General features: G+C 36.7%; 1 protein-coding gene across 1 annotated transcript in view; it reads left to right on the top strand.

The window, feature by feature from the left end:
* Nucleotides 1–12,960, top strand: part of LOC103523255 (dorsal-ventral patterning protein Sog) — a 72,343-nt gene that overhangs the window by 14,332 nt on the left and 45,051 nt on the right. Inside the window, exon 3 of the mRNA XM_026832873.1 lies at nt 9,165–9,268. Within this exon, the coding sequence (XP_026688674.1) occupies nt 9,165–9,268 (104 nt within the window). The remainder of the gene's footprint in view (nt 1–9,164; nt 9,269–12,960) is intronic.

The following is a 12,960-nucleotide window of genomic DNA, read 5'->3' as shown; positions in this document are numbered from 1 at the left end:
GTTTCTGCAGAGGTCGCGACAAAACTGGATCTTGGCTTTCCTAGTCAAGGAAGGTGTGCTTCATTGATCAATATCTGTTCTTCAATATTTCTTGTAGTTCTTCGAGCCTCCCAATGAGCGATAATTTCCCATCGACCAAATTGATCTACAAAGTTCATTACAGTAAACCCGGATGAAAAGGACACTAAGGATGAAAACACTGACAATATTGGAAATATAAAAGGGATAGTACTTTGCAGTGCAGAAGACGTGCATACAAACATAGTGGGTACCCGGCAATTTATTTATGTGTATAAGGACACTAAGGATGAAAACACTGACAATATTGGAAATATAAAAGGGATAGTACTTTGCAGTGCAGAAGACGTGCATACAAACATAGGGGTACCCGGCAATTTATTTATGTGTATAAAAAAAACTATTTCCATTCATTTTTTTATTTTTGTTCTGAATTCTAAAAAATATGGTGTGGTTGTTGGGTCACACAGTGTTTCTATCGTGTACTAGGTCGGGGTCTTTCATGTTGACTTTTCTCTAATGATTCCTTGAAATTAACATGTTGAACCTTGTAGTAAACATGTAAGCAACAAATTTCGTTACTATTTTGCACGTTGTAAATAATTGTTTCCGTCTTTCAATTGGTGAACATACCGTTGGCGTTTTGTATGTTCTTCACTTCCCATAGTTTTAAAACCATTTTACACTTCTGAAAACAGTAGGTAAAATCGACTTGTAAGCAACAAATTTCGTTACTATTTTGCACGTTGTAAATAATTGTTTCCGTCTTTCAATTGGTGAACATACCGTTGGCGTTTTGTATCCCTATTTCCACCTCTCAATTCCCGTTAAAAAATGTTCTTCACTTCCCTTAGTTTTAAAACCATTTTACACTTCTGAAAAAAGTAGGTAAAATCGACTTAAAAAATATTACATTACGTTCTGTATTTGGTTACCAAAACCAAATACTTTCTTTCCCCTATAAAACCACCTACAAATACACCAACCTATCTTTGACTCCCTATTTTACCTATCCTTCCTTTAATTCGAGCAATGAGGAAATTTTTAGCTCTGTTCAGGTGACATCGTATCTATGATTCCAACCAAAGTAAAGATTTTCGTCTCTCAAATGTGTATGGAACTTCGTGTTTTCACGGGCATTAACGTCCACCAGGCTTGAACAGTCAGAAATTGCCGTGTCCCCCAACGTAAAACCACAGAGGCGCTATGTACTCAAGTTTTCAAATTTGCCCCCTACACACAAGACTTACGAATTTACATAAAATTCTGATCAATATTATAATGGTTTTCTCCATTGCTCAATGTTAAATTGAGTTGGAGGGACTCCTACCTTGGTAAGATGCAATCACCTTACTGCATATCATACAAAGTTCACTGTCAGAGTCTCACGTTACATTTTATTATAAGATGAGATGACTTCTCAATAACTTTGACTTTCTAGTCCCCGAGACCTAGCTCGGTGGTGTACTGGCCCGGTAAACAAGAGGGTGCGGGTTCAATCCCTGCTTCAGTATAAAATTTTAATCCTTTTTAATTTCATGATTTTACCACTCAGGTTAAGAGCTCTCAGGTTAGGTGATAGAAAATTCAAGTAGGTAACTAATATAACTTAATATAAGTGCTTTTGTATTAACATAGTAACTAGTAACTTGTCGAGACTGATGGTAAACTACTCACGATGCTCGCCCTGTTGCCCACATAGAGCCTGTTTAGATGACATGCGAGATTGTACCATTAAGTATACTTGCAGAGACTGACGTTATAAGGCCAAAATCCGTTCTCAAAATTTTTCACTCAACACGTTGTGTTGTAATGGAAAGAGAAACATAGCTGTCTGTACTAGCAGAAAGACAAACATGGCTCAAAAATTACCCTCTCTGTCAGCAAAACTGCTGTAACGCTTTTAAGGCAAACAAGACTTCAGGAAATCAAATGTTTCTGTCCAAAGAAAATCTTACTAGGGACAAATTGCTGCCCGAGAGGCAAAGAGACGTACCTATAAATCTCGATACTAAGGTATAATATAGGAAATACGCCGATTTGTCTCTCAGAAAACTAAACAATTCGACAGGGTTTTAAGTTGTCTGTATTTGTGTTTCAGAATGTGGCAGCATCAGAGGACCCTTCTATTTCTACTGCTGTTTCTCTTATGTGCTGTCATGTACGTGCATGGCGGTAAAAAAAATATGGTGTGGTTGTTGGGTCACACAGTGTTTCTATCGTGTACTAGGTCGGGGTCTTTCATGTTGACTTTTCTCTAATGATTCCTTGAAATTAACATGTTGAACCTTGTAGTAAACATGTAAGCAACAAATTTCGTTACTATTTTGCACGTTGTAAATAATTGTTTCCGTCTTTCAATTGGTGAACATACCGTTGGCGTTTTGTATGTTCTTCACTTCCCATAGTTTTAAAACCATTTTACACTTCTGAAAACAGTAGGTAAAATCGACTTAAATATTACATTACGTTCTGTATTTGGTTACCAAAACCAAATACTTTCTTTCCCCTATAAAACCACCTACAAATACACCAACCTATCTTCGACTCCCTATTTTACCTATCCTTCCTTTAATTCGATCTAAGTGCACTACTTTATTACAATCCTCTTATTGTCTTTGTTAAGCTCTTCAGTTTAATTTGACCCACATTCAAATGAAATAATGACAATAATCTTATAGTCTTATAAACCTCTCCTTTGTTTCATAATTACGTAATAATCCAAGTACCTTTTATTATGAGATTATTGACTAGTTTTTATCAAAGAAAGGTAGGTACCTATGTATTATATAATAATAAAATTGAAGTTTTAGTCAGGTATAACAATATCATGGTCAATTAACATATTCCCTATTGTATGCATGTTGAAATTATTCATCATGCTACCTCATTATACAGCCTTTACATTTATTTCGTAGCTTTTGATCACAAAGCCTCAAAGGTCTTCTTTAGCTGATTAGTGTTTGTCAACATTTAGTCTAAAGTCATAGTCGCGTCCTTGTATCCACCACTGTGGAGACATCGGCTAATAAGACGATCGGGATGTGAAATTTGTGCGGGAAGTTAGTACTGGCGCCCCGCCAGCAAGTGATGGAAGATGGGAAACAAGAGAGTGATGTATAAATAAATAACAAATTCGCGCTCTGTGCTGGGCTGGGGGCTGGCCTGGCCCCCTTTAAGGTGACGGTGTCTCTGTTTGTTGTGGAGAAGAGAAAACACAAAATCAACAGAAAACATGAGTGTTTCACTCTCAAGCTAGGAGGTCATTGGCCGAGTTGAGATGACGAAGTAGACATTGCAAATCTCTCCCGAGTATGAAATTTGTGAGTATGTTAAACACTAGATGAAGTGGTTCAATTCAGCTTTATTTGTTTTCTATTAATACGTTCGAGCTGAAAACACTTCATGAATTTGCATCAGTATGATATTGTTGGAATAGTGCGTGTGTGAATACTTGAAGTTTCCATGAGCTATTTGTTTTGCCGTCAGGAGATATCGACAGGCATAGGGCTCAGCGGAACGCAGGCAGCAATGGTGACTTAGATCACATCTATTTGAGTTTTGGTGCCTTAATTCCTTATCATCAGATAAAATATGGCAATATATGTAGATTGAAATAACAGTATTCTGTTGGCAATCAAATTGAAAATAATTGCTTTAATTTATTAAGAAAAACTGTTTAACATGCTTTTCAAATTAAACGAATTAATGAAACTGTCACTCCCCAAATTCTCGAGGAGAGTTAAGTGTGTTGATGATGTAAGAAATTCAGATGAAGACATAGCCTGTAATGACGGTAGTGTTGGGATAATCGCGAATATTGTAAAATGCCAAAGCACGAGTTTTTATTAAACGTTTAAATACCTAGGTACATTAATTTTCACATGTCCTTGTTTTTCTCTATTTGTAATGGCTTGTTACTTGGTAGCGATTTCCCGATATTTGCGACTTGATTACACTCGTACATTCTATTATTTACCAGGACATAATGAATTATCCAGAAAAACGTAGGAGAAATGAACAGTTGTGAAAGCAACCGATTTATACTCGCATTAAAGAAATGGGACATCTAGATACAAGAGCTAATGCAAAATACAACCAACTATACTAGACTGTAGTAATACTACAAGTACCTCATTAGTGAGCAACCTTTATAAAGGCCCACTCTTGACCTTTGAAAATGGAGAGGAAGTACACTAAACTTGTTGGTACTATAGATAAAGGATAAGAACAGTTTGTGAAGGAGGAAAAAGATGAAGGATCAAAAGATGGAGAGATGACGCCACAGAAAAAGTTGATGGCGCTGAACACGACTTTAATTTGTTTCCTATGTCTCTCTCGTTGAAAAGGTTGTGAAACAAATGATTGCAAGGAGATTGACTTGAATTTTGTACAAACAACAGTCTAGAGACAGTAACCTGTTGAGTCCCGAGAGTAATACCTGTCATGGGCAGTACCTGAATCAGATCTGGAGTGAGGACAAAAAATGTGGGATAGGTAGGCAAGAGAATAGGTATTATAAAGAAGAAAATGAAGGGAAATAAAGAGGAGGCCTTAGGAGACAGTGAAAAGAGGATAAAAGAAATTGAGTAACAAATATACTAATGCTTACAATGGCATTCAAAAATGTTTGGTTCATGATGCGATTAACTTTTAGGGCTGTTCGCCCCTACACCTAAGCCTCAGAGTCCTCCAATATGGAACACCATGTCTAAGGAAATCGTGTTTTGTTTACACATTGAGGTTAATGGGATGGTGGATGAACATGCTGACACAGTTTTCAAAAGTATGAATATTCTATCCCAACTTGGAAAGAGGACGATACATTTCTTCCAATGCCGGATATTGTGTATTACCTACACAACTGCAGAGGTGGTAAACCTTTCGTGGAAAGAACGTGGGATGTCTACCGTGAGAACTCCTGTACGTATGTCTCGCTAATACAACAACTGGTTGTCTAATCAATCTTTTGCAATCAGATAGTATGCTTGGTGTACACTCATACACACTGCCTAGTGATGTAGTTTAAGCCTACGAGTTTCCCGCGGTAGAATACATCATAAAAGATTTTTCCCTGGAAAAATGAGTTCAAATAGAAGTCACGCTGTTTATACTATTAGAAAGAGACAGCTGTCTCTCTTCTCTCCAAAAACCTGCCATAGTGTGGAGTTGAAAAGGGTAGTTAAAGCCACAAGGCGACGCGACGATTAATACGATCTTTATGTTGAAATGCAAGGAATTCTCGCATTCTGATTGGTTCTTTCATTTTGGGTTGATGACTCATTGCTGCCATATCCATCTGGATGAACCATAGTCGTTCAAATTTGAACCTCCCAAAAACCTGCCATAGTGTGGAGTTGAAAAGGGTAGTTAAAGCCACAAGGCGACGCGACGATTAATACGATCTTTATGTTGAACCTAGTCGTTCAAATTTAAACCGTTATCGAATTCCCTGGACCACAAAACCTTTAATCGGATTCCGTGGATCAGAATCACCGGGAATCGAACTGAAGGCTCTCTCCAATCTTGGCTCGAATTGTACGATGTGGCGGGGTATTACAGGCCAAGCTGTTTTTACCATTTACAGCTACTCTCCATAAGGTCTACCTCCTACCTCATAACCTTACTTTCTATGGGAACAGGGTTTGCCTGAAGACTGAGCATTGTCTGTGCATGGTTTTGGTTCTTTTCCTTTTTACCAACCCTCTCTTTTGCCTTTTACCATTTAGGCGAGGTAGGATTTCGTATTATACAGCTACTCTCCATAAGGTCTACCTCCTACCTCATAACCTTACTTTCTATGGGAACAGGGTTTGCCTGAAGACTGAGCATTGTCTGTCCATGCTTTTGGTTCTTTTCCTTTTCTTGACCAACCCTCTCTTTTGCCTTTTACCATTTAGGCGAGGTAGGATTTCGTATTATTTCTCGAGTTTTTCCTGATAGTATTAATTTCTTAGTTCTTCCAGGTCTTCTCTGTTTGGCCTCTTCACCTATTTCCTTCGGTACTTTTATCTGTAACAGGTGCGTTCAGATACGTACGAATAGAGTGTATGTACATCTATGTATGTAAAAGTAATAGATGTGTCCGCACAGTGGCGTAGTATGTATGTACGTACTACAGGTTTAAATGGGAAAAAGTAGAAAGTTGTGAACAGAATATCTCAAGAACGGTTTGTCCCAGAGCGTAATTTCTTAGTTCTTCCAGGTCTTCTCTGTTTGGCCTCTTCACCTATTTCCTTCGGTACTTTTATCTGTAACAGGTGCGTTCAGATATGTACGAATAGAGTGTATGTACATTTATGTATGTAAAAGTAATAGATGTGTCCACATATTAACTGTAATACCCGCATAACTCTATTATGGAACTGTCATAAGGTTATCACTACAAGACCAGGAAATGTCACTCGTATGGCACCAGATTTCAGATTCTCGAGTTTTTCCTGATAGTATTAATTTCTTAGTTCTTCCAGGTCTTCTCTGTTTGGCCTCTTCACCTATTTCCTTCGGTACTTTTGTCTGTAACAGGTGCGTTCAGATATGTACGAATAGAGTGTATGTACAATTTGTACATCTATGTATGTAAAAGTAATAGATGTGTCCGCATATTAACTGTAATACCCGCATAGCTCTATTATGGAACTGTCATAAGGTTATCATTACAAGACCAGGAAATGTCACTCGTATGGCACCAGATTTTAGAGCTCCCTGTACATATAATTATTCTAGTGTATCAATAATAATGCTCTTATACGGTCATACAGTACTGTACATATACACAACATTGTAAGATCTCTACCTACTTTCATTTAGCACACATGGTGACACATGACATGGTATATTTGGTACATTAGACTTCAGAGTACCCATATAGACTTTATACATATGACTTTACTATGTACTGCTCTTGATCATTGTAGTAGTAATTAAGATACAAATCAATGTCTTGTATCTCTGTAAAATGCCAAAGCACGAGTTTTTATTAAACGTTTAAATACCTACATTAATTTTCACATGTCCTTGTTTTTCTCTATTTGTAATGGTTTGTTACTTGGTAGCGATTTCCCGATATTTGCGACTTGATTACACTCGTACATTCTATTATATACCAGGACATAATGAATTATCTTTCAACTTGACTGCTGGCTAGGAATTTTATCACATACCACATTTGGGATGGGACAATGGGATTACACAACATTGCATCTGTAGGGGCTTAAGTGGTAGAAACTGGAAAATGCCTCAACTCTGGTTATGTGCTACTTTTTTACTTTCTATTACTACATTGGCAAAGAGTTTTACGAAATAGGAGCCAAGTGGCATCCCGATCTAGGCGAGCCGTTTGGCGTTTACCATTGCGTCACCTGTGAGTGTGTCCAAGTAAGTCGAATCTAGAATTACTTCATAAGATAAGTACTTCTGTAAGATGAGTAGATTAGTACTTCTGAAGAATCGGAAGACTACCAAAAGACAAGCATAAATACTTTCCTTCCTATAGGATAAGGAAAGTAAAAACTACTTTCTATTGTTTCTGATTGATTAATGGGATTCAAACAGATTGGCATGTGCCTCTTTAAAACCACAAACTGAAAGACTGACTTTTAGTGAAGATAGTGAAGAAAGAAATATCTTTTATCTCGGGGGGAAAAACATTGTGAGTTTTGAGCGTTTGAGCTTATGTGTAAAATACGCCCAAAAAATATGCACTTAGATAACAAGCATTGCATTTTTCCTGTCAATAGATTTAAAAATTCAAAATATGATGTCAACAGCTAGATATGCAATTATGTATGTACGTAATGCAAAGTGTAATACATTATCTTTGAAAACTTGTGGTAGGTTTTTTTTTTTTTTTGCTATTGCTACTCCATTTGTTAAATCCAGGCCTAGCATTTAAGCAAGTAGGCGTACTTTCATGTTGGCTGTTTAGGCATTGTGTGTTTTAATATGCTACTCATGTTTTCAAGATTTTAATGTAAACTGGGGTGGAAATGCGAGCTTAAAAGTGGAAAGTAAAAGGAAATGAATATTTTTAACGCATTAAGTACTCGATGAAAGTCTCTCTTTTCTTTGAGTATATCATTTGTGCTGCACTGACGTAGGTATGTAAAATGTTCTGCTGATGCAGTTCTTCGGTTGCATCCCTATTGTGTTGGTGATATTTTCTGGTATTTTCATGTTTTGTTTGGTATTTCCAATGGGTAACTGTAACAGTGAACTAATTTAAAAGGAAACTGTCCATGAGCTATTACTTAGGTACTAGGCACCCATATTTTGACCAGTAAATCTCACATGCTAGGTTGATAGGCATAGTGAAGCGTATTAGTATTTTATCAGTACAGAGAACCGTTGAGTCCAAGTTATTAGTATGCGGGACATAAGAAAAGTGAAATATCAAGCTATGAGTAATACTCGTGATCTTCCTTGAATGACGTGGAGTCGCATCGTTTTAAATTCCACAACTAGGCAGCTACCTATACTTACCTACCTTACTATGTAGATACATACATGTAGTCATTATAGTATTGATACAACTTCTGTAGCTAAGCCAGCTAGTTCCCGTCCACATTGAATAGAGCTGATCAGACAGAAATCTTACTTGGGCACTTGCCTTGGTGAGATGTCTGTCTCTTCTGAAGCCTTTTGTTTCTCAAGTCAAAGCCTACTCCCCTGTGTCAACAAATTTCCCTTTTATTACATTTTTTTTATTTATTTTCTATTTCTTTTCAAATACCTACGTATTCTGCAAATATAATAGAAAGTCGTGTGATGTTCACACCAGAATTATGGAGTGTTTAGTCATTGTGATTACTAAAGAGGCGACATCTTAGAGATCCAGTGGTAACGCGCTTGATTTCCATGCAGAAGGTCGGTTTGCAACTTCTGTGTGCTCTCATGACAAATGGGGAACGTAACGTACAAATTGAGAATGTATTGTCTTCTTTTCTATCCGATGAGGACATACTACGGTATGGATATGTTACGACACAGGCATCCGAGCCTAATGTAGCGTCTGTTTCATCAATACAAACATATAAAATGTGTGAAGCCCTCATCTTTCTATTAGTTCAAGTATAGGTACCTATGCATTTTTTATCAATATTGGACTATAAAATTATTAATTTCAGTGTCTATTTCTTTGATTTCAGAATGCGTTTTTGGCAAAGAGTTTTACGAAATAGGAGCCAAGTGGCATCCCGATCTAGGCGAGCCGTTTGGCGTTTACCATTGCGTCACCTGTGAGTGTGTCCAAGTAAGTCGAATCTAGAATTACTTCATAAGATAAGTACTTCTGTAAGATGAGTAGATTAGTACTTCTGAAGAATCGGAAGACTACCAAAAGACAAGCATAAATACTTTCCTTCCTATAGGATAAGGAAAGTAAAAACTACTTTCTATTGTTTCTGATTGATTAATGGGATTCAAACAGATTGGCATGTGCCTCTTTAAAACCACAAACTGAAAGACTGAAACTTTTAGTGAAGATAGTGAAGAAAGAAATATCTTTTATACAGGGTGGTTCGTGATTTGCGAACCACGCTTATATCTCAGAAACGGCTGGGAATTAAGGAATGAAATAAACGGCATCATGTAGATGAAATTTTGATGATTAAAATGGCTTTTTTTAAATTTGCAATTTGTTTTGCAAAACGGCCCATTTTTTGCCAAATATAGGTCACTCTTATGGAAACCCCCATTTTTTATTTAATTATTGGAATCAGCATAAAATTTTAATTGAAAAAATGTATTCACTCGAAAAAAATTGCTCTACAAAAATTCAATCACATTTCCCGACTATCCGTTCATCCAGTCGCCTCATTATTCAGACATACATTAGTTTAATTTATGTTAACGGGTGTATGGCATTTATTTACGAATCATATTTTTAGTATTTTTATCAATATTCTTGGTCACATGCCATTTCATGTTTTTTTTTTCCATAATATAATCCATAATAATCATCTTCGAACAACTTGCTGGTAAATATATTTAAGTTTTCCCTTGTCATAAGTATTTTCATGGACGTCTCTCAAAACGGAATATAAACAATGTTGTCATGATGTTTTCCAAGTGACGTTTCAGCAAGCATATCATTTTCAATTAAGTTGAAGATTTAACTGTTCCTAGCTTGGTTCGAAACAAACCCGGGTATATTCAACAACCCATCAGGAAACTACCTTTTTCGTGAAAATAACAACAGTTTGTTATCTACCGATGTATCAGCATCACTCACCATTAGTACATTTAATGCTCTAAGGCCAACAGGTTGGAAGTTCTGAGTTCGACACTACAAGAGCAAGTTTATACTGAGCTATGATCCTGTCGTCTTAAGTCACAGCCTTCAAACAATACCCAGAAGTGTTTCTATTTGAAAATTGTCCCTGCCATGGTTATCTTTACGTCTTGGAATATTGCGTTTCACATTTTGATTATACTTATACTTAAGTAATGATACGATTAATCGCACTCGTATTTTTTCTACAACACATGGAAAAATGTCGCGCGGTTAAGTTATGATAAAATTAATTATAATTATCTTGAAAAAGAGAGCAATTTATGATTCCAAATTATTGGCACACGAATATTTCGGTTCGTTCCTATCTAAAGACGACCTCTCGTTATCGTTAACAGACACATAAGTTTCCATTAGGGGCGAAACTCGGGGAAAACGTAAACAAAAATTAAATAAATAAAAAGTCATTGGTATCGTGACTTGGGTGAAAATCTCTTTTGGCAATGGCAACCGTCGCTCATTTTGGCGGATTATTTCCAAATTCCTTGGGCACTTATAGTAAGAAAGTATAGAGGGAATAGTGGGTGGATACTTTTTTGCAAACCGAATTCCAGCAATTATTCACTTCATTTCCTTTAAAATTAATCAAGGATCTTTTGTCAACACAAATGGTCATTATTCATTACCACATCTCTTGCCTCAATCGAATTTTTTTGCAACTAATATACAATACATTTGATGTCCATGCAGCCAAAAAATTGCCAAATCACGGCTCTCTCTCTCTTCAATGTGGACGGGAACTAGCTGGCTTAGCTACAGAAGTTGTATCAATACTATAATGACTTTAACGGGTGTATGGCATTTATTTACGAATCATATTTTTAGTATTTTTATCAATATTCTTGGTCACATGCCATTTCATGTTTTTTTTTCCATAATCCATAATAATCATCTTCGAACAACTTGCTGGTAAATATATTTAAGTTTTCCCTTGTCATAAGTATTTTCATGGACGTCTCTCAAAACGGAATATAAACAATGTTGTCATGATGTTTTCCAAGTGACGTTTCAGCAAGCATATCATTTATAATGACTACATGTATGTACATACATAGTAAGGTAGGTAAGTATAGGTAGCTGCCTAGTTGTGGAATTTAAAACGATGCGACTCCATGTCATTCAAGGAAGATCACGAGTATTACTCATAGCTTGATATTTCACTTTTCTTATGTCCAGCATACTAATAACTTGGACTCAACGGTTCTCTGTACTGTTAAAATACTAATACGCTTCACTATGCCTATCAACCTAGCATGTGAGATTTACTGGTCAAAATATGGGTGCCTAGTACCTAAGTAATAGGTCATGGACAGTTTCCTTTTAAATTAGTTCACTGTTACAAAAATTAATGTAGGTATTTAAACGTTTAATAAAAACTCGTGCTTTGGCATTTTACAATATTCGCGATTATCCCAACACTACCGTCATTACAGGCTATGTCTTCATCTGAATTTCTTACATCATCAACACACTTAACTCTCCTCGAGAATTTGGGGAGTGACAGTTTCATTAATTCGTTTAATTTGAAAAGCATGTTAAACAGTTTTTCTTAATAAATTAAAGCAATTATTTTCAATTTGATTGCCAACAGAATACTGTTATTTCAATCTACATATGAATTATCTGAAAATCTCATTATTTGTGAGGCTGCTTTAATTAATCTAGGTATCAATTTTATCTGAGACGCCAGATCAAAGAGGATCTAGGTCTTGAAACCACCACGAAATCCATGAAACATTTAATGGGCATGAAATTTCGCCTCCAATTCTTACAAGCTTAATTAAACTAACTTTTAGGGCTGTTCGCCCCTACACCTAAGCCTCAGAGTCCTCCAATATGGAACACCATGTCTAAGGAAATCGTGTTTTGTTTACACATTGAGGTTAATGGGATGGTGGATGAACATGCTGACACAGTTTTCAAAAGTATGAATATTCTATCCCAACTTGGAAAGAGGACGATACATTTCTTCCAATGCCGGATATTGTGTATTACCTACACAACTGCAGAGGTGGTAAACCTTTCGTGGAAAGAACGTGGGATGTCTACCGTGAGAACTCCTGTACGTATGTCTCGCTAATACAACAACTGGTTGTCTAATCAATCTTTTGCAATCAGATAGTATGCTTGGTGTACACTCATACACACTGCCTAGTGATGTAGTTTAAGCCTACGAGTTTCCCGCGGTAGAATACATCATAAAAGATTTTTCCCTGGAAAAATGAGTTCAAATAGAAGTCACGCTGTTTATACTATTAGAAAGAGACAGCTGTCTCTCTTCTCTCCAAAAACCTGCCATAGTGTGGAGTTGAAAAGGGTAGTTAAAGCCACAAGGCGACGCGACGATTAATACGATCTTTATGTTGAACCTAGTCGTTCAAATTTAAACCGTTATCGAATTCCCTGGACCACAAAACCTTTAATCGGATTCCGTGGATCAGAATCACCGGGAATCGAACTGAAGGCTCTCTCCAATCTTGGCTCGAATTGTACGATGTGGCGGGGTATTACAGGCCAAGCTGTTTTTACCATTTACAGCTACTCTCCATAAGGTCTACCTCCTACCTCATAACCTTACTTTCTATGGGAACAGGGTTTGCCTGAAGACTGAGCATTGTCTGTCCATGCTTTTGGTTCTTTTCCTTTTCTTG

This window comes from Diaphorina citri, unplaced genomic scaffold (assembly GCF_000475195.1).
Source record: "Diaphorina citri unplaced genomic scaffold, Diaci psyllid genome assembly version 1.1 scaffold83, whole genome shotgun sequence".
Lineage (NCBI taxonomy): Eukaryota > Metazoa > Arthropoda > Insecta > Hemiptera > Psyllidae > Diaphorina > Diaphorina citri.
The sequence above is the reverse complement of the archived record's forward strand: the minus strand, read 5'-3'. Positions and strand labels throughout refer to the sequence as shown.